Source organism: Chrysoperla carnea, chromosome 3 (assembly GCF_905475395.1).
Source record: "Chrysoperla carnea chromosome 3, inChrCarn1.1, whole genome shotgun sequence".
Lineage (NCBI taxonomy): Eukaryota > Metazoa > Arthropoda > Insecta > Neuroptera > Chrysopidae > Chrysoperla > Chrysoperla carnea.
In genome coordinates, this window is record NC_058339.1 from 27,818,075 (window position 1) to 27,842,416 (window position 24,342).

General features: G+C 28.3%; 1 protein-coding gene across 1 annotated transcript in view; it reads left to right on the forward strand.

Annotated features, from left to right (window-relative positions):
• Positions 1–24,342, forward strand: part of LOC123296530 (BTB/POZ domain-containing protein KCTD1) — a 165,423-nt gene that overhangs the window by 108,070 nt on the left and 33,011 nt on the right. The window contains exons 3-4 of the mRNA XM_044878041.1: positions 9,079–9,180; positions 16,168–16,362. Of these exons, the coding sequence (XP_044733976.1) occupies positions 9,134–9,180; positions 16,168–16,362 (242 nt within the window). The 5' untranslated portion in view covers positions 9,079–9,133. The remainder of the gene's footprint in view (positions 1–9,078; positions 9,181–16,167; positions 16,363–24,342) is intronic.

Below are 24,342 nucleotides of genomic sequence, written 5' to 3' on the forward strand. Positions count from 1 at the left end.
TTTACAAAATTTAAAAAACCCCCGACAAATGCGTTTTATTCCTTGTAAACCAATTTTTGGAAAATTAGCTATAAAATATTCTCAATCAAGTCGGTTCGCCCGTTTAGGGGTTACGATGCCACTGAAAAACACACAAACCCACAGATAAACACTTTAAACCTATAATCCCCCTTCTGAAATCAATATCAAAATGATGGTCAAGGACATCAGATGAGATGAAAAGGATACTTAGAGAGCTATCATTTTTTGGGACCAATTTTTGGAAATATTTTAATTAAAATTGAAATATTTGAGTTAACTTTGTTTTTTTTTAATTATTGTTTTGAATTACCTAATCATTTAGCCATTTCACTTCTCGAAATAAATTGGGCCAGATTTATTTGACCAGTCATTTCCATAGTAATTATTTATATGATAAAATTATATGTTATGCCTTTTCTAAACTGGATCGATTTTAAAGATCATCGCCAATTTTTTAATTTTTTCGGGTACGAAACACTAATCTCGCATTAGATATACATAACTAATAACACTTTCCTTTAAATTACCCTTTAAATGAAACCAGAAAGTGAAAATCGGTTCATCCGTTTAGGCGCTACGATGCCAAACACAGACACACGGAGTTTGTGGAGTTGCAAATGTATGAAAATGAAATTGGTGGATCACCCGTTATTTATATATCCTTTAATAGTACCTACATAGTAATAAAATATATTTAACATTAAAATATCCCTGTGGTCATTTTGTTATCCTCAATTTCAAGGTATTTATTTGGTTTGCTTACTTTTGGTTGCTTGCTTGCTTGCTTCATTCACTAAAGTCATTTCATATGTGAAAGTAAGATATCTACATATAAAATTTAAACTTATTTTCCATGTACACTTGTGATCATTTTCATTGTATCCGAATAAAACGCTTTTAATTTTTCTTTGGAAAAAATTTTCAACAAGAATGCAAATGGATGATCATATTCCACGAAAACTTCATCACAGAAGTTTATTTCAGTTTTTGGATGATGTCCGATAGACGTGTCAATTTTGCTTTGACAGTCGTAACTTACTCAAAAAAGCTCGTACGAGAAAGCTGAATAGCGTTTTTTTTAAGCGTTTAGCGTTTAACTACTTTGGCCTGTTTCAACCCTCTGCGAAAAATATTTATTAGCAAAAACACTTTTCGGAATATTGTTGTCAACTTTTAATTAATTTTCGATAATTGCAACTAAATTCTCTAAATAATTATAATTCTCTTTACACCCTCTTCCTTTGCTGACTCCAAGTTTCTAATCAGCCGTATTTCTAGTAAGTCTTTTATTCTTAACAATGCAGATTGATCCGCTCACATTTATGCTCCTTCTATTCAAATAAATCTACTCCATCGTAACATAGAGTTTTAGAAGCTTTGAAAGTTTTGCTTGACCAAATTTTAGGAAAGCTACTAATCATGCAGTTAAGAGTCTGCATGACAGTGTACTTAGAAATCTCCACAAACTACGTGGAACAATTGCAGGCACTTTGCAACCCCAAATTCTCTCCATGTAGTTTGCATTAGTTTTTTTATTATCAAGTCAGAAAGAACTTGTATTTTTTTTATAAAAACAAAATTTATTTCGACAAATACCTGTTTGCCACAGTAATACCTGGCATACAGCATTGTAAGAATATATTGCTCTTGCTCTTAAAATATAAAAGTAACCAATTTTTGAAATTAAATATCCGTATATCGTAACTTAAACTGTAACTGCAAAAAAAAAGTAATATAGGAAGAAAATTGCGTAGCTTGACTAAGCGTAGCCTCTCCTTCTTGACTGGGCCACGTAGTTTATGAACGTTTTCTTACTAGTGGTTTATTTTAAAGGGTTTTGTTAATATTCATCTATTTCGTTCTAGCACACATCAATACAGAAAACGTTTTATAAATTATAAATTTATTTGATAAATGTTATTTTACATTTTAAGTACCTTTATTTTAATTTAATACAAATATCTAATTAAACATTTTGTTTGAATTCATGTATTTTATTCAGTACCTACAACGACCTTTTGTAAGACCAATATTTTAAATATGTGTAGTGGTAAAACCATATTCGCGAATACAAATTTTAAAGCGGATATTAGTGACCAAGACCAAGACTATATTTGACCAACTTGTTGAATATACTTAGTATTACGAGTTTGCACCTTTGTTTAAATCATTGGTCTTTGTTTTCCAAGTTTGGTCTTGCATTTGTGTAATAAAAAGATCAAAGTAGAGTGCTAAGTATGCAAGACAGAAGCAGTTTTTTATCAATTATAATTTCACTTTCAAATTTTGTCATGATATCAAGTCTAGTTTTACATTTTTTGGGTAATATGACCAATTTGACATCAGAATTATCCCCTATTGTCATATTTTAATGTATGGCTTTAAAAAACCACATAATTTGTAAATTTTGATTCTAGGTTCATACACCTTCCCCTGTTCCACTAGAACTAAAAACATATCAAAACTGGTGCTACAAATAAAACTAACACGTCGTAATAAATTGTCTATAAAAATTATCTAATTCTATTTTGCCTAGAGCTGTTGGCCTCGATCTACCCATATATCTATGTCCCCCATATTATTACAATGTACACATCTTTATTATAAATCATGCAGGTATATATTTATTTTAGTTTTGACAAAATATATGCATGCAATTATTTCGAATTTCAAATATATTCATAGTTTCGTTACTGTTTAAAACTTACTTAATTACTCTTAAATTAATTAATCTTCATAAAATAAGTAAAAAAAAAACTTTGAATGTTTTTGGGAGTATCCAGTTTTTGAGCCACGGGAGGACAAAATATCAATTTTTACCAAAAAGGGTCTGATCTTTTCTTGATAATTGTTTTTTTTATACCATGTATATACTAAGTTTAGTTCCAAGTTTGTAACGCTTAAAAATATTGATACAACAAAATTTTGGTATATGTGGTCATAAAATCATCTAATTAGTCCATTTTCGGTTGTCTGTCTGTCTGTTTGTCTGTCCGTCTGACAACACGATAGCTTAAAAACAAAAAGAGATATTAAGCTGAAAAACAGCGTGAAAAGACGTAAAAAGGTCAGGCCGAGTTCGTAAATGAGCAACATAGGTCAAGGTCTTGGGTCCGTGGGCCCCATCTAGTAAACCGTTAAAGATGGAACAAAAGTTTTTTAAAATAAACAACTTTTGTTTGAAACATTTTTTCGTAAACATCAATGTTTACCCGTGAGGGCGCAAATTGTATAGTATGTGTATTATATGGGAATATCAGTTATGTATGTGTGGCATGTATGTGTGTGTTATCTGACAGAGTAATCAACACTGTCTATACATGGTGTTTCAGCAATTAACTCCATCAATTGTTTGTTTGCACTTGTTATATTCTCTATTTCTGCATATATAGTCCAAATTTTTAGTAGGTAACATAATTAATACGAAAGCAAAACTTGTATTGAACATATATTGTTAAAGTCACTAGAAAGTTAGGACCTCCTGTTTGAATTTTTAATATAATAATTTAGATTATAAATATTGAAATAAATTTGATGTGTACTTAATAAATAAAATAATTTTAATGTTACATATGTTAAATAAATAATAATCAAATACATCGTCCTTTTTATTTCATATTACAATTTAAAAGAACTTCGTATAAGTCAAAAGTTATTTAAATATCCCATTTTAAATTTCAAAAATTAAATATTTAATATAATATTATAAACATGTTATGTAATCCTAAATCTACATGATTTGTTTATAATAATAAATTAAAAATCGTTCGTCCAGTATTGAGTGTTACAGAAAGGCATTATGAAAGTCAATTTACGATTTTAATTTTTTTTTTTTTCATTTGAAAGGTAATTTAACGGAGAATATTTTTAGCTATGTTTCAAGTGCGAGCTTAAAGTTCCATCCCCGAAAAAACTAAAAAATTGGTGATGATCTTCAAAATCGATTCAGTTTGGAAAAGGCATGACATATAATTTTAACATATAAATAATTACTATGGAAATCAATGGTCAAATAAACCTGGGTCAATTTATTTCGAAAAGTGAAAGCGTAAAATAATAAGGTAATTCAAGACAATAATTCAAAAGAACAAAGTCAACTCAAATGTTTCAATTTCAATTAAAATATTTCCAAAAATTTGTATCAAAAAATGAATGCTCTTTAAGTATCCTTTTCATTTCATCTCATGTCCTTGACCATCACTTTGATATTGATTTAAGATGGAGTGTTATAAGTTTAAAGTGTGTTCTAACTGTGCGTCTGTGTGTTTCTCAGTGACATCATAGTCCCTAAACGGTCGAACCGACTTGATTGAGAACATTTTATAGCTAAGTTTTGAAAACGATTTACAAGGAATAAATCGCATTTGTCGGGGTTTTTTTAAATTTTGTAAATTTCACTTGTTTTGTATAAAATAGTAAGAGGTTTTAAAGTCGTATCCACATAAACATATCTTCTGTTGTACATTGTAAGTAGAACCTATGAATAAATAATATTAAGGGCTTTCAAGGAAACATAAAACCTAAAAATAAAATTGTAATGTATCAAAAGTTTTCTATGTAAATACCGTCAAATTAAAATTGAATTGTTTTAAAAAAAGGTTTATTTTTTTGAAATAAAGTTTTTGTTATTCCTATCGGTATTTTATAGCTAAGGCCTAGCGATTGTGAATTACTGAAGAAGCTAATTTTTGTACTTAATTGCTCCATTTCAATTAAATAAATAAAAAATTAATGAATCAGTCAGTCGAAAGATAAAATACATGATTTTTTTAAATAATTTTTAAAACGATTTGTAAAAAATTAAATATTGTATTTTCCTTCCCCAACGAAAGATTATTTAACACGTGTTTTTGCGATTTTCATTTTCGGTTTCCAAAATATAAGGATAGAAAGTTGTTTAAATCACGCCGTTCTTCTAACTCCTCCATATATTTAGTTTTTAAAACTAGTCAATAATTTAAAATTCAGAGAATTCAATCACATGTAAAAGCAATGTGATATATTTATTAATATTTTTTAAACTTTCACATCTTCCTTCCCAATAACTTGAAATAATGTCAACAATTCAAACAAAATTCTTAGAAATACTAATTCTATGAAATGTGTGTCTTATTAAGGTACTTTGAACTAACATTATTATGCCACAAATGTCTTATACGATAGACATTCGTTTATTTGTGTTTATATTATTTTCAGTATATTTAGTTACAAAATTATAAATTTAATTTAAGTCAGAATTTATTTCTTGACAACGTAGGTAACAAATTATGGTTTAAATTATTAAGAACTGTAAAATAAGCAACCCATTTACTAAATTGGACATTTTGATTGGTCTAAAACATTAAAAAAAAATACTTTTCATTTGTTATGTTAAAAAAATGGATCTAAAAATTACTCTGACTGCCAAACGAAAAGAAAAGATGAAAATTTCAATTTAGATTTACTGACCCATTTCAATCCATGTAAAATATATCAACGCAGGATTGAATTTTTTCATTATTGTAAAAAAAAATTGTATTTTTTCTCAGCCCACACCGGAATGTCCTCTTAACTGATCGTTTGGCTTGAAAAAATGTTAAGGTTACTTGAATAAGTCTTATCTTAACAATCATGTATAATTTGACCTGAAGACATTAATCGTAATCTAAGTGTAATATCTTAGCTATTTATAACAAGATAGTTAATAACACTGTTTTTATTTTAATTATAATTCCAAGATTGTAATAGCTAATATTAAAATAATTGTAATTATAATCATTAAAAAAATAAAGGAATAAATACAATAAAAAAAACTTCTAAGCGAAAGTTGAAACATTGTTTTTTTCTGATATCTTTAAACCATTGACGTTAGAATTACATAGATTGAGTGTCAAACGATTGTAAGCGTGCTAACATCTAAGGTAATTGCTTAGGTAAAATCCACTGTAAATTTGTAAGAAAAAATGTAAAGTTATACGTGATAAGTATTTTTTTAAGTCAAAGTAAAACATTTTTTCTATATTCGTTAGTATTTTTGTTTGATAAATATCCCTAGCTGACCTAAGATAGGCGATGCTTAGTCTATGTATAACTCTAAAGTCAATGCTTTAAACAGAACTAAATTAAAGTATATAACGTTAAGGCACAAGATGGGGACAATTTTATTCCAACAGATCACGAAAAAAAATTCTAACTAACGGTTATCGAAAATGAAGAAAACAATAATTCGACGACTATAAAATTTACTGGATTCTCTTGCATTTATTTTGAGTATCGTATTTGACACTAATTCATTCAAACCGAATTCGTTATTTGTTTGTAAAAAAATTTGTTATTATTTCTCGAAAGATTCTTAATATTTATTGTATTTTTGTATTTAATTAAAGCTATGCAAAGCATTAAAGCTTTGAACATAAAGTTTTAAGTAAAAAATTATGTAAATCGTTAACTTCTTGAATGGTTAAGAAAATTCCCCTTTGATTTAAAAAATTTGAGAGCTTTTGCCCAATGTTATAAACTAATAGCACCAAAGAAATAGTCACTTAGATACTGTGGATACTGTAGTTCTAAGTACTAGATCCATTAATGAATTTACGGAATCCTTCAGATGCTTTTTTTTTTTTTTTTTTTTTTTTTTTTTTTTTTTATAAATTTATTGAATAAACTCAATGAATATTAATTATTTTATCACCAAGTATATGATAATTATCGATTATCAGTGAAAATGATCATTTATAATAACTTTCATAAAAAACTGAAAATGATTATCATTAATGTCATTCATTTATAAATAATAATAAAATATCTCAATGATCTGTTTTTACAAGTTGTTTACATTGAGTTATGGTCAGATATAATTTTTATAATCTATATTACGATTGTGTCAATACATGGAAATTACACATATTTTATAATAAAAATTAAAAATTAAATATATTCAGGTGGTTGGTGCCATAAGAGAGCTTATAGATTCATTACTGATAACTAGATATGATATACTTTTAGTGGATAATGTACAAAATTTAAAAAAAAATGAAATTAACAAAATTTAAAAAAAAACCTGACAAATACGATTTATTCCTTGTAAACCGAATTTTAGAACCTTAGCTATAAAATATTCTCAATCAAGTCGGTTTGACCGTTTAGGGGCTACGATGCCACTGAGAAACACACAGATGCACAGATAAACACTTTAAATTTATAACACTCCTTCTTAAATCAATATCAAAGTGATGGTCAAGGACATCAGATGAGATGAAAAGGATACTTAGAGAGCTATCATTTTTTTATGCAAATTCTTGGAAATATTTTAATTGAAATTGAAACATTTGAGTTGACTTTGTTCTTTTGAATTATTGTTTTAAGTGACCTAATTATTTTATATTCACTTTTCGAAATGAATTGAACCAGGTTTATTTGACCATTCACTTCCATTGTAATTATTTATAAGTTATGTCTTTTCCAAACTGAATCGATTTTGAAGAACAAAGCAAACATAGCTAAGAACACTTCGTTAGATTACCTTTTAAATGAAACCAAAAAAATTAACATCGGTTCATCCGTTCAGGCGGTCACACATAGCGGTCAAACTTATAACATCCTTTTTTTTTTAGTTTGGGCTTTAAAAATAGGTCGAGAGTCTATTCTACAAGACATTTCATGTTTGTTTCGCCCTAATCCAATTTGTGAATTAAAAAAATAACTCGTTAAATCGTTATTCTTCGAAGTAAATGGAAACTGTTATGAGTGGCGTCAGGAACGGATTTCCTACTCATTTTTCCAAAATACCGACACATTACATCAACAACCTTAATTAAATACAGTTGTTGAATATATATGTGCAATAAGCAATTGGAAAATAGGAGAACATGATTTATACTGACATGATTTGTATTTATTGGAAAGGGTGTGTATCTCATAACGGGTGGTACTTTTATAAACTAAATATTAATGATATTATTATGTTTATATGGATTCCGATTTGATTACATTATACATTTAAACATATTATTTTATTCAATAAAATCCCCACTCATGTCATGTTTTACCAATGAATCGATCATAATATTTTATTTGTATTATTTTTTGTTTCTTATATTGATATAATAGGTACAAAAGTGGCGAACATTTTTTGAATTAGTAAAAAATTTGTATGAACGTAGTCCTTAGATAGTCTAAAAAAATACTGATAAAGGGCAGTATGAAGAGAACTACGTTTTTTAAGTTTTGAACCTGGAAAATTACCTATAGTTAAAAATTGATGTAAACGACTTCATGGAGAAGGTTATCAATTCGACTGTATTTTTTTATGTGTATTGAACTTTCGACTGAATGAACCGATTTTTATGGTTCTTTATCTATTTGAAAGCTGGTGCTGGTCTGACAACGGTATCAATGAGAAAACCATTAAAGTCTTTAATTTGCATTAAGAATGCGCAACAAGAGGACGAATAATTCAATATCACGCCAACTGATTTCGATTCACTAAAAATCACAAAGTAAAAAAAATAAAAAACTTTTAAGAAAAAGAAAAGCGACTTCAAAGGAAAAACTTTTCCAAAACAAATTAATATGTACTAAAATGTAAAAAAATAACGATAATATAATGTAGTTAAAATTGTTGTTATTTTTGGAGTCGGTGTCAGCCAAGCTAATATAGCAAACTGTTCTCTCAGAAAAATGATTTCCCCAATATAAAGCTACATTATCAGCAAGTAACATGTAAAGGCTATAACAGGATAATCTTTGTTCTTAAACCAAAAAATTTCGTATTTATAATTTAAATGTCTATGAAACAAATTACCTCGAAATTGGAGTTTGCTTAAAATCTCTTCTTATCAAAAACTTTTTAATTCTGTCATCAAAATTCTCCATATAAAATGATATCGTCGATTTTCCAAATATATTTCAGTTAAAGCAAAGTAACGAAAGTTTAAATTAAGCAAATGTGGAAAATTGTATCCTTCTTGTAGAAATAGAAACATTTGCTTAAAAAATGAAGAAATATTTTATTAAAATTGTTCAATCTGGTCTATAATGAAAAAAAATTATAATTACAATTAATAAAATTTGTTACAGAAAGAAATGTGATTGCACTCGTAATGATTTGGATACAAAAGAACAAGCCAAAGATATGACGACCAGTTCTCAACGAGGCATGTTCCCAAGTGGAAAAATGCGGTATGTAATTCTATTTATTATTATTAAAAACTTTTCAACATTTTTATTTCACACAAGTGGGATTTATATCAATTTCAATGGCAGTAATTTTGACCTTCCAAATTTTTGAAATTTATAGTTCATACAAGGTAATAGCCATCCTTGGTCCTAACTATATCGCAATCAGACTTTTTTACCAGGATTCTGTAGCGTATTTTTTATGTTTTTGCTTGTTAATTAGGAGTTTAAAAAGCTTCACTTAACTAAGAGGCTCATAAGTATAAGTTACAAGAAATAAGCGTTTTCGATACAAAATAGCGTGTTCATGTTTTATGAATATCAATCATTTAAAATTACCCACTTATTTCATGAAATTAAAATATATTCTATCTACCGTAATTATTTGGAACATAATCATCAAGTAGGAACCTGTAAAAAAAAGCTTTTATTAGAAAGCGGTGTGATAAAATCTAATTAATTCATGTAAATTTATATGATGTGTAAATTAAAAAATAAAAATAAAATAAATATTTCTTTTTAACACCATAAAAAACATACCAACAATAATAATAATAAAAACAATTTCATATGTTCATTCACCAGTTCCAGTAGTTAGTCGTTCGTATAGGTAACATAGTTGAAGTCATTTATGTGGTAAATGACTTATCATGATTTATGTCATTTCCTATTTAGAAATAGATAATTTTCATATTTTATTGAGTTTGTTTTTATTATAAGCTCTGTGTATAGTCGAAGAAATAAGGTATTTAATCCAGGAAAAAACTTCGCGTTGGTAACTTTTCATGGGAGTCGGTGGAAAATGTTAGCCTGAGTATGAGTACTTAACAAAATCATATTCATGAGAGCTTGCTCTTTTGTTTACGTCCATAATACGAGACAAAAGTACCCTACTTCCGGATAAAAAACTATTGGATTTATTATTTTTGACAATTCTAAAAATATTTGTTGACTATTGACAATTTTTACCAAACCGCACCGTTTTAAATTACTACAGTTAAATTTTTAGAGTTTACATAGCACCAAACTAGATCGATTGTATTCTTATATCAATATTGTTACAGTAGGTGAATTGGTCTGGATGATCACTAGATCACTGGATTGATCTGCTATTTGTACAGAGGAACCCTTGTTGTTCCATAAATTCCACCAGATAAAATCATATTCATGTGAACTTGCTTTTTTGATTTACATCCATAAAGTGAAAGAGAAGTACCCTACTTCCGGACATCTACATATCTACAATAAAGGTTATTAATTTTTGGTCTAAAGTGCACGGTTATGGAGATATAACTTCAAATGGTTTTCCTTAAAATGGAATCACTTCCCTCGCCTAATTTTGTAAGGATTTTTTGCATTTACATTCATTACGTGATACTGAACCTAATTAAATAAAAAATATCTCCTGTAATTTAATGCAAAAAAAATTTCTCTGTAGTCTGAAGTAATAACATTTTATAAGAGATTTCTGATTAAAAAACAGTCGCTTATAATAATAATAATTGTCTTTAACAATAATTTATTATCGATATAAATTGATTTAACACAACAGTCTCATTTGATATAAATAAAAATTTTTTCAGAAAAAATATTCTGATTTTTTAAATTCATTAGACATACATATCCTTGAATTAAATTCATGGAAAATAGGTATACATTTTTAATGAAATACAGTAAGAAGGCAGATAAAAATTTCGTTAAATTGCCATTTGACTAGTCTGACTAAATAAATAAATAAAAGAATGATTGCTTAACCGAATTTACCTTGCACTTACATTTTCGACCCAATCGGATATAAAGATTTTGTTAGATTTTTGCATTAAGGTTAAGAAAAAGCGTACTAATCTCAGAGAAATGCATCTCTAAGAAAGTAAATCAAGTTTAATCTGACATTTAAAATTAAGTTTTATCTCACATTTTTCGACTCCATCTATGATCATCACTTTGAGCCATAAATTAAAGATTTCTGTAAAAATTTAAAATAGTAAATGTTAAACAATTCATGCCTATCTTTTCGGATATACTCTTCTGATATACTGTGCATATATTTTAGATATGTTAAACAATCCCTGCGAGTGTTATGGAAGGAGGATAATTGAGATCAAGAGAGGTGAAAGCTACTAAGCCATGGTTTTTACTCTTAAGCCCAGTGATGTGGGTGGGTATCACGCTAGTAAGTCATAGCAGGTTGTTAAAATGTTTAACCCTGCATACAAAGAAAATTTTTTGAAGTGATTAATGTAGAGTGGTGTGGATAGTGCGGGCGGATGAGAAGTATTAAAACTAGTGTTCGACCGAAGGTTCGGTTTCGGTTTCGGCCAGTTTCGGTCAAAAAATCTAGTTTCGGTATCAGTTTCGGTTTCAGCAGAAAATTTGCCGAACTTTCGGCCACACCGAAACTCTGCGTTCGTGAATTATCGCGCGTCGTTTTGCTTACTTTGAGTGAGTGTGTGTTTGCTGAGTTTGCCGGGCAGTCCGGTGTAATGTTGTTGTGACTTTATGTATTGTGTTGTGTATGCGTTCTTGGATTTGGTTTTTTAATTTTAACCACCTAAGCATTGAAACAACTGCCTGCTATTGCTATGATTTAATTGTGTGGGGTCTTGCTGTTGTGTTAACTGCCTGTATAAGTGTAAAACATAAGCCAATTTCAGCAAACAATCAATTTTTAACATGTCTAAAAAAGTTTTAGTTTCGATTTCGGTTTCGACCAAAACTGAGACAGATACCGAAGATTCGGTTTCGTTTTCGGTAGAAATTCCAGTTTCGGGTCAGACACTAGTAAAAACTGTAATAAAAATTTGTTTATTTTTGACAACTCGGTTCAGTCGAAATCAATATCTTATATTGACCGTATTTCTCATTTTTCATCCAAATCAATTTACATTATATAGAACCAATTGATTTAAATCAATCCCTACCATCATTATATTTTATACCTATAATATTGTCAATAATTTTTATGGTATAGTTATTATTTTTTTTTAAATTAAATTTATCTTTATAATATGTTATTAATCACGAATGTTAGTTTTTATTTATTTATTAAAGGTTTATTATAATTAATTACTATAAATATTTCATTTATAAATACCTATAAATACCTAATAAACCAATATATATAAGAGACTGTTGTACCTTGCATCACAATTTATATTTATGTATTTTAAAGCTATGTCTTTAATCAAATAATGGGAATAATTTCTCCTTACAGCATAATTATTACCTCATTCTACAGAGAATTTTTTCTGCATTAAATTACAGGAGTTATTTTTTTATTTAAATGGGTTCAGTATCACGTACTGAATTTAAATGCACAAAATCATTACAAAAATAGGCGGGGGAAGTGCCTCCATTTTATGAAGAACGGTTTTAGGCTATATCTCCATAACCGTGCAATTTAGGCAAAAAATGGTAATAGCTTTTATTGTAGATAATTAAATTACCTACCTTTTTGGTAAATAATTTTTTTTGTATCACTAACCGTTTATGACTTATACGATATGATGATTTACTTATTGACTATTTGACCGATATATCTTCTAATATTTGTTTAAACAAGAAAATGATAATAACTTAACTTTTAAACCTACAAATTTCCTAAAACATTTACTTTAAACTTTTTTTTCTAAAATTAACATTTATGACGAAGGAAAGTACACTTTTGAAGTAACTTAGAAATAGTTTTAACATTAACTGGCATAGGAAATTTTCATCAAATGTCACCCGTGGTATTTCTTTTCCACCGATAAAAAAGGGGTTTTAAATACAAAACACAATGTGAACAATCAGTATTTCTAAGTTACTTGAAAACTGTACTTTCCTTCTTTGTTTCATATACAGTTTCTATATCATAGATATCTCACACGAAAATGAAAAGAGATCCAAGATTCACTGTCATCAAGATACATCACTTTACCCTACATATCTACAAATCATATTATTTATATGTTTAGATCTAATAAAACAAGATTATTAATAAATTATTAATGATTTTAAAAGATTTTATTTTGTTTAAATATAATCATAAAAGTTACATTCAAAAGCAGGTGAATTTTATAGTCTCCCATTGGTAGGTACGCACTTTAAAAATATTAAAGTGAATTTTTTTTAAGGGTAAACGTACATTTATATAGTAAAATATGTTTAAAAATAAGTAACATTTTATACTATGTATATATGAAAGGTATACTAAGTTTAGTCCAAAGTTTGCAATGCTTAAAAATATTGATGTTACGAACAAAATGTTGGTATAGGTTTTCAGAAAATCATCTAATTAGCCCATTTTCGGCTGTGCGTCTGCCCGTCTGTAAACATGATAAGTCAAAAATAAAAAGAGATATCAAGCTTAATTTTTTATAGCGTGCTTAGGACATAAATAGTGAGGTTGAGTTCGTAAATGAGCAACATGGGACTATTGAGTCCTTGGTCCGTAAGAATTTTTTCAAAATAAACAATAATTTTGTATTTTGGATCAGTTTTAAGCAAAAAAGTCTTGTTGTGATTTTTTCTCTAGGCGCTTAGTTAACGAAATAAAAATTTAATATTCGATTTCAAGAAACATGTGTTATTTTTTCCATCTCTGAGGGAATTTGCTTGGCAAACGCAGCTTCTGTGCTACGAATTTTTTAAATATAAAATCCAAGGTTAGCATACAATCAATGAATAATTAATAAGTTTAGTAATACAAATTATAAGGCACTGCTTCTGATTCGTTATTTTTAATTATAAAGTGCGGTTGGTCAGGATCAACACAAATGAAAACAAAATGAACGTTGCGTCGCTTCGTGTAGTCAGATTTATTTCATAAACAGTTATAGTAATTAGCATAACGAAAGGTATAATTTACGTGATATAATAATGACAAGGTTTGGTTTGCAAACATGTAATTAATACACAAAGTAACTTTAGGGGGGTGACATGTTAATTAATTTCAATAAAAATTAATAATATATTTTATATACAGGTTGATCTAAATTTTTTAATAGAAACAATTTATTATTATTTATTAAAATTGGTTCATCCGCTTAGGCGCTACGGTGACAAAGGCAGACAGGCACACATACAGACAGACACACATAGCGGTCAAAACCCCCGAACTAAAAAAAGGGGTGTTATAAGTTTGACTATGTCTATTTGTCTGTGTGTTTGTCTGTCTGTGACATCGTAGCGCCTGAACGGATAACCCGATTTTAATTTCTTCGGTTTCATTTGAAAGGTAATTTAACGGAGAGTGTTCTTAGCTATGTTTCAAGTGTGAGCTTAGGTTTCCGTATCCGAAAAAACTAAAAAATTGGCGATGACCTTCAAAATCGATTCAGTTTGGAAAGTATGACATATAAATAATTACTATGGAAATGAATGGTCAAACAACTCTGGTTCAATTCATTTCGAAAAGTGAAATGGTAAAATAATAAGGTAATTCAAGACAATAATTCAAAAGAACAAAGTCAACTCAAATATTTCAATTAAAATATTTCCAAGGATTTGTTCCAAAAAAAGATAGCTCTCTTAGTATCCTTGTCATCTGATCTGATGTCCTTGACCATCACTTTGATATTGATTTAAAAAGGAGTGTTGTAAGTTTAAAGTGTGTATCTGTGCGTCTGTGTATTTCTCAGTTGCATCGTAGCCCCAAAACGGTCGAACCAACTCAATTAAGAAATTTTATATCTAAGTTTCCAAAAATCGGTTTTTATTTTGTAAATTTCACTTGTTGAACATCCCGTATTATGAATTGTATTTCATAATTTGTCTGCTACATGTGTTACATATTATTTGTATAGTATGGTTATGCACAAGTATGCATGTAATAAGCTGAACATAAGAGAAATTGATAAATCAATCACTGGCAACTCACAGACTTATTTATTTATGTTCAATTACATTTGAATGACTACTGATGTGTGTTATTGTTTTACCAATTGGAAAGGCAAACATTGTATTTATATATTTTACAAATTACCATACTATTATACTTTTTTTTATTCATTTTATTATTCGTAAATCACTATATTTGTTCTTTTTAAATACCTGATTCGAAATTTAAATGGTAAAGAAACGATCGAAATAATATGGATCAAGTTTACACAATCACCGCAATTAGTGTCAATTAGTTGTATGAACGTATAATGCTTACCATAATGTTGCTGGCGTGGCTTGATCGAAATTTACGTTAGCATGCCTGAAAAGTATTTTTAAACTCAAAATTGTATTGTGTTTTTTTGTTATTGATTTACCATAAATTATTATATTTCAATATAATTATGGTTTTTATGATTTTTATATCATTTGTATACATAAAATATATCAAGGTATACTAAGTTTAGTCCCAAGTTTGTAACGCTTAAAAAAATTGATGCTACCATCAAAATTTTGGAATAGGTGTTCATAAAATCAGCTAATTAATCCATTTTCGGTTATCTGTCTCAAAAACGAAAAAAGATATCAAGCTGAAATTTGTAAAGCGTGCTCGGGACGTAAAAGGTTAGGTCGAGTTCGTAAATGAGCAACATAGGTCAAATGGATCTTGGGTCCGTATGACCCATCTTGTAAACCGCTACAGATAGAACAAAAGCTTAAGCGTCAAAAATGTTCCTTATCAAAAAATAAACAACTTTCGTTTAAAACATTTTTTCGTAAACATCACTATTTATCCGTGAAATATATAGTATGTATTATATGGGAATATCAGATACCTACCTATGTGTGTTAATCTTGCATTTTGTTAAATTAATAACATTTAGAAAGTAACGCATTAAATTTACTTCGATCGGACACTATTTTAGCTTCGAAAGAAAATTCAAATAGTTTGTGGACGACAAAGGGGGTTTTGGAGTTCGATAATTGAAGCGTGGAAGTAATATTAAATTTAATGCCTCATAATTGCAGCATATCCTTGCTGTCCCACTTTGATACAGATTTCAATATTAACGATACTAAGACTATAATTAATTAATACATTATAACATTTATCTTCTTTGCTTTTAGGTTATTATCACCAAGTAGTTCACCAGCGACTTCACCAACAATGTCTAATTCATCATCACCCACTCCACCAGCTGTAAATTATAATCATAAAATTACTGGTATACCATGTGTAGCCGCTGCATCACGTTATACCGCACCAGTTCATATTGATGTTGGTGGAACCATATACACATCATCGTTAGAAACACTTACCAAGTAAGTTCGACCTTATTTTTTTTCAATTTCTGAAGTAAAAACTTCTTTAGCGACGTTGGGCACTTTTTGGTAGAGGAAAATGTTATGGGTTCGCGTAACCGACATACTGTGCGCGCGCCGACAAGCTTATAGCAGTATATAGTGTAGCTATACAACTGACGTATTGTGTAGCATTAGTACTGCGTATATAACAAGTACATTGAAATTTATGTTAATACAAAAACTATCCACAAATCATAGATTGTATATTAATTGTTATTTCAATTAAATTGTATTTATATTTTGTCATAATCTTGTACAGCCAGTAATATATTTAAACCAGATTGATGTAGATAATTTTAATTCAAATATTAGGAAATTTCAATTTTGAAGTCATTTATTTATTTAAATAATCGGTTAAACACCCCCAAAATTTTCAGAATTGATTTAGACTCCAGTTCAACTTCATATAAAAAAAAAATCAAGCCTTTTATCGAAAATTGCCCTGGTGTTTCTACATGTACTTAAATAATAATTACTTTAAATTAGTTATGACCAGACTATCGACTACCAAACTTTTGATTCTATTGCGGGGCTTAAAATAGAATTCAATATCTCAAAAAATACGAATTAATCGTCTTACCTAATTCTTTGTGCTAAAAAATGTAGTATTAAAAATATTCTTAACGTTTAAATTATTTAAAGCAATAAAAAAAAACATGTATTTTATAATTAAGTTCTTTGTTTTAAATTAGGTCAAAAAAAATGATGACATTTACTTTAATATATTTTATAAATCAAAATAATCAATATAATTAAATTGATAAATGGATTCCTGTCTAAATTATTATCAAAGCATATAGTTTTATACACACTAAACGACTACCTTTGTTACACCTATGTAGTACCAGCACCTAGGTATATGATTATTACACAAGCGTGGGTGTTTATTGAAAAACTCATTACCTGCTATTACTTATATTAATTTTAATTACTATAATAAACAACAATTAGTATAATTAATAATAATAAAATTAAATTAATCCATACAAGTATATATTGGTAGTACGTACCTATGTTTGGTATATAATTTGTTTTATAAATTTTAATATAGTTTTATTATTATTATTTTATATATGAATATAATATTTTGTTTATTTATTTATTTAATATAATATAAATCATATATTATAATGTAATTTATTTAAAATATGAAATTGATTGAATTTATTTTATTATACCTTTATTACTAATTAGTTTACCAATTCACTGCTTCACCCATGTATACTTTTCAAAACAAAAAAAACTTTTAACAAAAAGAAAATCGACTTCAAAAGAAAATGTTTTCCAAAACAAATTAATATGGAATAAAAATTAAAAAATAATGATAATATAATATAGTTAAAATTATTGTTATTTTTGGAGTCGGTGTCAGCCAAGGAAAACAACTCTGACAGAACAGTTTATTAAATTAGCTTGGCTGACATCGACTCCAAATTAATTCATTCAGTAAACAGTATATGAATTTATTAAATAGGAAGGAGAAGGCAAAATCTTAACTGTTCCACAAAAAACTCGCGAAAATCTTCAATTTATTTCTTTTATTAAAGTAAAAGCTGATACAAAATTCAACCGCTTTAAAACAGAAACAAGAAATTGGGACACCTTGATCTGTCATTATGTGGAAATATTTCAACAAAAATTGCGATGATCGACTATTTTGCTTCGTGTATTTATTACATGCACGAGTTTAACATTGATTTTCTATTTTGTAATTAAATGTGAAAGTAAGGATGTTTGTTTGTTCCTTTGTTTGTTTGTTACGCTTTCACGCACATATTGGCGAATGGATTTAAAAGAAATTGTACAACAATATAGCTCATACATCAGAATAACGAATGAGCTATAATTTATAAAGATATATTTATTTAAAAAAATTAAAAATAAAATTTATTCTGACATTTTACTGCTCTATCTATGATAATCATTTTAGACCATAAATTAAAGATTTCTGTAAAAATTTATAATAGTAAATGCCAAATAATTCATGTACTTCTTTTCTGATATACTCAATGAATTATGACTACACTTAAAAAAAGTAATTTTTCCGAGTGGATGCTATAAAGTGGTGGTTTTTACATTTAAACCCATTGAAGCGGGCGGGTATCATGCTAGTTGAAACATAAAAATAATGATAGATTTAAAAAAAATATAGTAACTCTCAAAATATGTTAAAATAATTTTTTAATTATAATTAGTAAATAATAATCTATCGGTAATAATAATAAGTAATCAATATCATAAAATTAAAACGTTTTGCATGTATTTATTCATATTTATTAATAAATAACAATAATATTATATTAACAAATAATATCAATTAAATTGTTAGTATATTTTAAGTACATTAATTTAATTAAAATATGTTTATATGCATAAATAAAACCTTTTTTTTTTTTTTTAAAAGTACATGTTATTCATGTAAGTAATATAGTAAAAAGTATTTATAAGTAAAGAATTAACTAGACAGTTTTAAAATATATTGACTAGTCGTGTCAATCAATATATTTATTTATATTTGTCTACAATAAGTTTTCAAAATATCGAAGGTAGAATTCATTTTATCGATATACTAGTTATTTAGACTAAAAATTAGCTTACATATTTTTGAAGATTTGACGACAAAGGAGATAAAAATTATCAATTCAAAGCGAAAAGACAAGATACTCCTCCGTTAACATAATTTACCAATCTTGCGCCAGCATCGGGCTAAGAGTGTCTAAAACCACTCATTTTTTATTTACTATTTCTAAGCTCAAGCGCTTACCATACAAAAAATTTGAAGGGGTGGCGATGCTTTTGCAGATAAGAAGGTGAAGTATTTAGTCACTAACATTAATATATTTCATATTTTTATTGAATTTTTATCATTACACTATGTATCCTTCTTTTTTATTAATCTTGCACCCGGTGGTTGCGACATTAAACGCGTTATAACTTCATAAATATTAATTTTAGAATTAAAAGTTTTAAGTAAAAATTTTAGGAAATTTGATGATTTAAAAGTGGAGTTATAATCATTTTCTTGTTTTAACAAATATTAGAAGACATATCGGTCAAATAATCAATAAGTAAATCGTCATAGTCGTATAAGTCATAAACGGCTAGTGATACAAAAAAAATTAGTATACAAAAAAGGTAGGTAATTTAATTATCTACAATAAAAGTTATTACCATTTTTAGTCTAAAGCGCACGATTATGGAGATATAGTCTAAAACGGTTTTCCTTCAAATGTAGACTTTCCCCGCCTGTTTTGTAAGGATTTTGTGCATTTAAGTGATACTATACCTATTTAAATAAAAAAAATAACTCCTGTAATTTAGTGCATTATGGACAAGAGTAACTAGCTTCTATATATCCTGTATTAACATTTACAAGGGTATAATAATCACCCTTACATAATTACTAAACTTTCTGTATGCATATATAGGTTTGTTTATATATTAATTTATTGAAATAAATTCCAATTAAAAATTTATTGTTTATACATACAACAACAATATGTACGTTTATAAACAATATGTTGTAGGTACTGTATCCATATGTACCTGTAACAAATAATAATAACAGTATTATTATTAATTTGTATCACATATTTTACTATTTATTTTAATAGTAATAACTTGTTACCCGGATTAATAACATTTTATAAATAATTGAGTCACATAACTTTATAATAATCATATGATAAATATAATTTAAATTAAGAAAGGCTGCAAAACGTATTAAACTGTGAGATGATGACACGATTTTCTCCATTTTTTGTCTAAGAAATTCATCATTAAAGGCTTCAACTCCAACGAATTTCAAAAATAAGTTTCAGAGGGTCACGAAAAACTTTTTTTTTTTTTATGAATCACTCATGCATGACTATATGTAAAATCTGAACGAACTCAATTTAAATTAAGCATGATTTGTTGCGCATCAAGCTTCTACTTTTTCGATCGGGTTCTGGCTGGCTAAGAACTACGCACCCATGGCTCGGTTGATGATCTCGGATACAATCCGCTCATCGTGCGTCATTTACGTCGAACACCTAACCAGACAGAGGCAATACCATGATCAGCCTCCGTGATCCTGGACAAATGTAAAAGATGACTCGATGACTAACATTTGAGCAACCCTCCCCGCCATATCTAAGAAGTTTTGTAATTCTAAATTTATTGTGATATATGACACTTACTATGTTCTGTTTTTTCTTTTTTTTAATATTTTAATATTATATTAATATTTTAAATGTGTATTCCTACTCATTGATTCTATATTAGTTATTTTTATCAATTTTATTTTAAATTTTTTTAAATTTGTACTACTCTTGTGTTAAAGATTATTTAAATAAAAAGCATTATTCCTACTTTTGAAGTTAAGTAAATAAATTGCTAGAATTTATTTAAACATATACCATTCTAATTGATATTACTATAACAGTACCTATTACTATATCACAGAATCGTAAAACCTATGCAAATTTTGTGGCGCAGAGATACATCAAACTCCATCAAATACAAATCTGAACTTTTACTAAAAGTTGCTTAATGACCGAGCGGTCTAAGGCGTTTGGCTTCGACTGTTTGTCCGTTTAAACTTAGGATGCGGGTTCGAATCCAGGCAGCGGCAGTGTGAACAATTTATAATTAATGGGAGTAATTAAAATTGATCACATTGTCGTCGCGTGGATAACAACGAAGTAACCGACTTCACCCACATCAAAATGTAATTGTAAAATATGTTTGTAATTAAATAAATAAAGATTAACAAATAATGATGTGGGTGGCTTCTGTTATAGGCGTATATGTCAGAGAAACGGAGGTTAAACCTCATTATTATTATATATTACTAAAAGTTGCTATTCTGCTCGTCCCTTCTTAAGATAACATAAGAAAGTTTTTTTTTTTCGAATAAACTTTTCTATGGACTTTATGTGGTAGGTAAATTTAGAACAATGAATCCAGAATTTTTGTAAATAGGGCAATATTTTACAAGTTTTGAAAAATATGACCCAAATATTAGGTATAAAGATCAAATCAAATAACGGCTTTTAAATCTTTTAATATAAGCAAACATTAATAATAATAATAATAATAATAAATAAATAAATGGCCACAAATAAAATTATATTATTAAATTTCTTATTGATATCGAATAAATAATTTTTGATTCTCAAATACCTAATTATTGACATACCACACGATTGACTATCAGGCAACAAATCATTTTAGAATGTCTGTGATATATGTCTGTTTGCCTCTAGACGTATACAAGATGTCTATGTAAAACTGCTTTATACAGGTTGTACTACAAATAATTTGATCACGATATCATACATAAATGATATAATTCTGTTTTTATGAGAGTGGTACTGTAAACCTTTGCTCTGACTCAATGAATAATACGTTTTGTTTTGTTTATAAAAATCCTGTATCAGTAAAACTATTAGGCATTATAGAACTGAAAATGGTTTGATAGGAGGTATTGTTTCAGGTCTAGTTATTATTGAACCTACAGTGATATATTGATAAGCGTATTCTGAGTTTCTGTATTCTAGTACATTTTAAGTTTATGGCCTAAGAAAAGTATCGAAGATTTCATCCGGTGGTTATTTTTTTTAAATTTATGATTTAAAACCAAAAATCATTCCAAAAATTGGGACAATATAGATCCAAATTTATATAGTCTTGAATAAAATTAATATTGAAAAATTATTCGAAGGTTTTATGATGTTCTTAAAACATAACCAGAATCATATTAACATTTATCGGAGTTCCTTTCCGGGTTTTGAAAAATACAATCTAGCATAAAAATTTTATTTCTGTACAAAGTACTTGTCCAGAATTAAGTTACTTTTCCGAACTGCGTAACGTATCTCCAGATGGCAATTCACTCGCGACCATTCATCAAACCATTCAAACCCTTCACTTGATCCTATTAAAGGTATTGTCAACCCGTAAAAGGCCTATAAATAATAATAACAAAGTTCGGCCCCAAAGACCCAATCAAAACTCGGCCCTATTATAACCAAAACCAATCCCGAAGTACATTTAGATATTTCAATCACAGGCTTAACTTATCAGAAGTATTGTCATATCGTGGATCAGAGGGTGGAAGGAACCACAGTGTTAACGCAAAACCTAAAAATTTCAGACACGTAATAACTCGACCCCATTAGAAACACGGCCAATCTATCCATAAAACAATTTTTTTTTCTATTATCGACTAATGATTTGTGGTACGGTAATTTGTCGCTAGTAATTTAGTCGTCGGTTGAATAGACACCATCAGTAAATGACACAACACAAATTTGGTGGAAGCGCAGTGAAATATTTATATATATTTTGTGACTATTTAGTTTTTGAAAAGAGATGTTTTGGAAGTTGGCTTTAAAGCCTTATTCTATCATTTAATACGCATCTTTTTCATATTTTCCTTTAATTTTTGAAATATTATATTATTTTCTAAAATTTTAATTTTTTTGCAAAAGGTTGGAACGAACCTTGCATATTAAACGATAGCACACACATACTTAACGAATTATATATTATTTAGTGAGTTAGTCGAGTTAGTGAAGTTTGAGAGTGAAGAATTGTGATATTCTCATATACCTAACAAAATATTTCCCATCCCATAATGTTAGTATACTTTGGTGGGATATTAATATTTGAGTGTACCTACAACATAACACAAAACAGAATAAATATACTCTGTTGTGTGTATTTTTTTAATTTTATTTTATTTTGTATAATAATAAAATGAGAATGATCCGTGGGACCGTGTCGGCAATAACCTTAAGGCGATCACGTACCATTATCCACCCCCTCGCAACCATCTTTACACACGTTCACTCGCCATCATCACAAACAATATATGTTTTCAGGTATATATATATATATATATATATAATGTCCCGTCTTTGTCTATTGTTTATTTATTATTGTCTTTGTCATTCACATTCAATATATATATTATATAGATTTGAATTTTGAATTATGAAATACCTATTTCTTGGCTTACAATGATCGGTTTTTCTTCAGGCATACCATCAAATTCACAGATTATGTTATCGCCGTTTATTCTTCTGTTGATTGAATTACTTATGGTTTTATCTCTGTAAGTCATTGTTTATCTTGCAAAAACCTTATATGGCAGGAATTGAAAAGCTAGGGGTTCGATTCCTAAATAGTAGGCGCGAGTTTACTAATAAGTAGCAACAATTTATTAATAATTAATGTCGCGATAGCACCTTCTCGGTTAAATAATTAATACATATTTAAAATCTCGTGAGTGATTTCTTTTTGGCAAAGTCTACCAAACTTTCTCTCTACAACTTTTTTCGAAAGTGTTGTGTTTTCAAATGAGCACGATAACGTCATATTTAAGATATCAGTCTCAAAAAACGAAGCAGGAAATTTATCCGACAAAAGTACTGCATCAATGAGCTTTCTTACCACCTCAAACATGCCGTAATTTTGTTTTTCAACGATTATAATTCACTTTTGCCGAATTGTTTAATAACAATTATTAATATAAGTGGTGACAGTGCTCGGCAAATTCCCTGCCGTGTTTCTTCAGATCGATAGCTTAAATATGACGTATCATACTCCTTTGAGAACACAGCAATTGCGAAATAAATCATAGGAAGAAACTTGCCAAAAGGAAGCCACTCACGAAGTTTCAAGTAAGTATCTATTGATCACTTAACAAAAAGAACGCCGTCCCGTGGACAATAACTAGACTTTTAATTGATTAAATAGTAATTGTATGGATAAGAACGAACAAGCTAAAGGATTTTTATTATCAAATGTTTGCATGCTAAAATTATCTAGTAAAAAGTCGGCTTCTACCAAAAAGCCGACTGCAGATGTACAGCTTATACTTCACATAATTTCAACTCCTCCTCATGATAATGTGCGAAAATAATTGACGTACATAGAATCTTTTGGCAA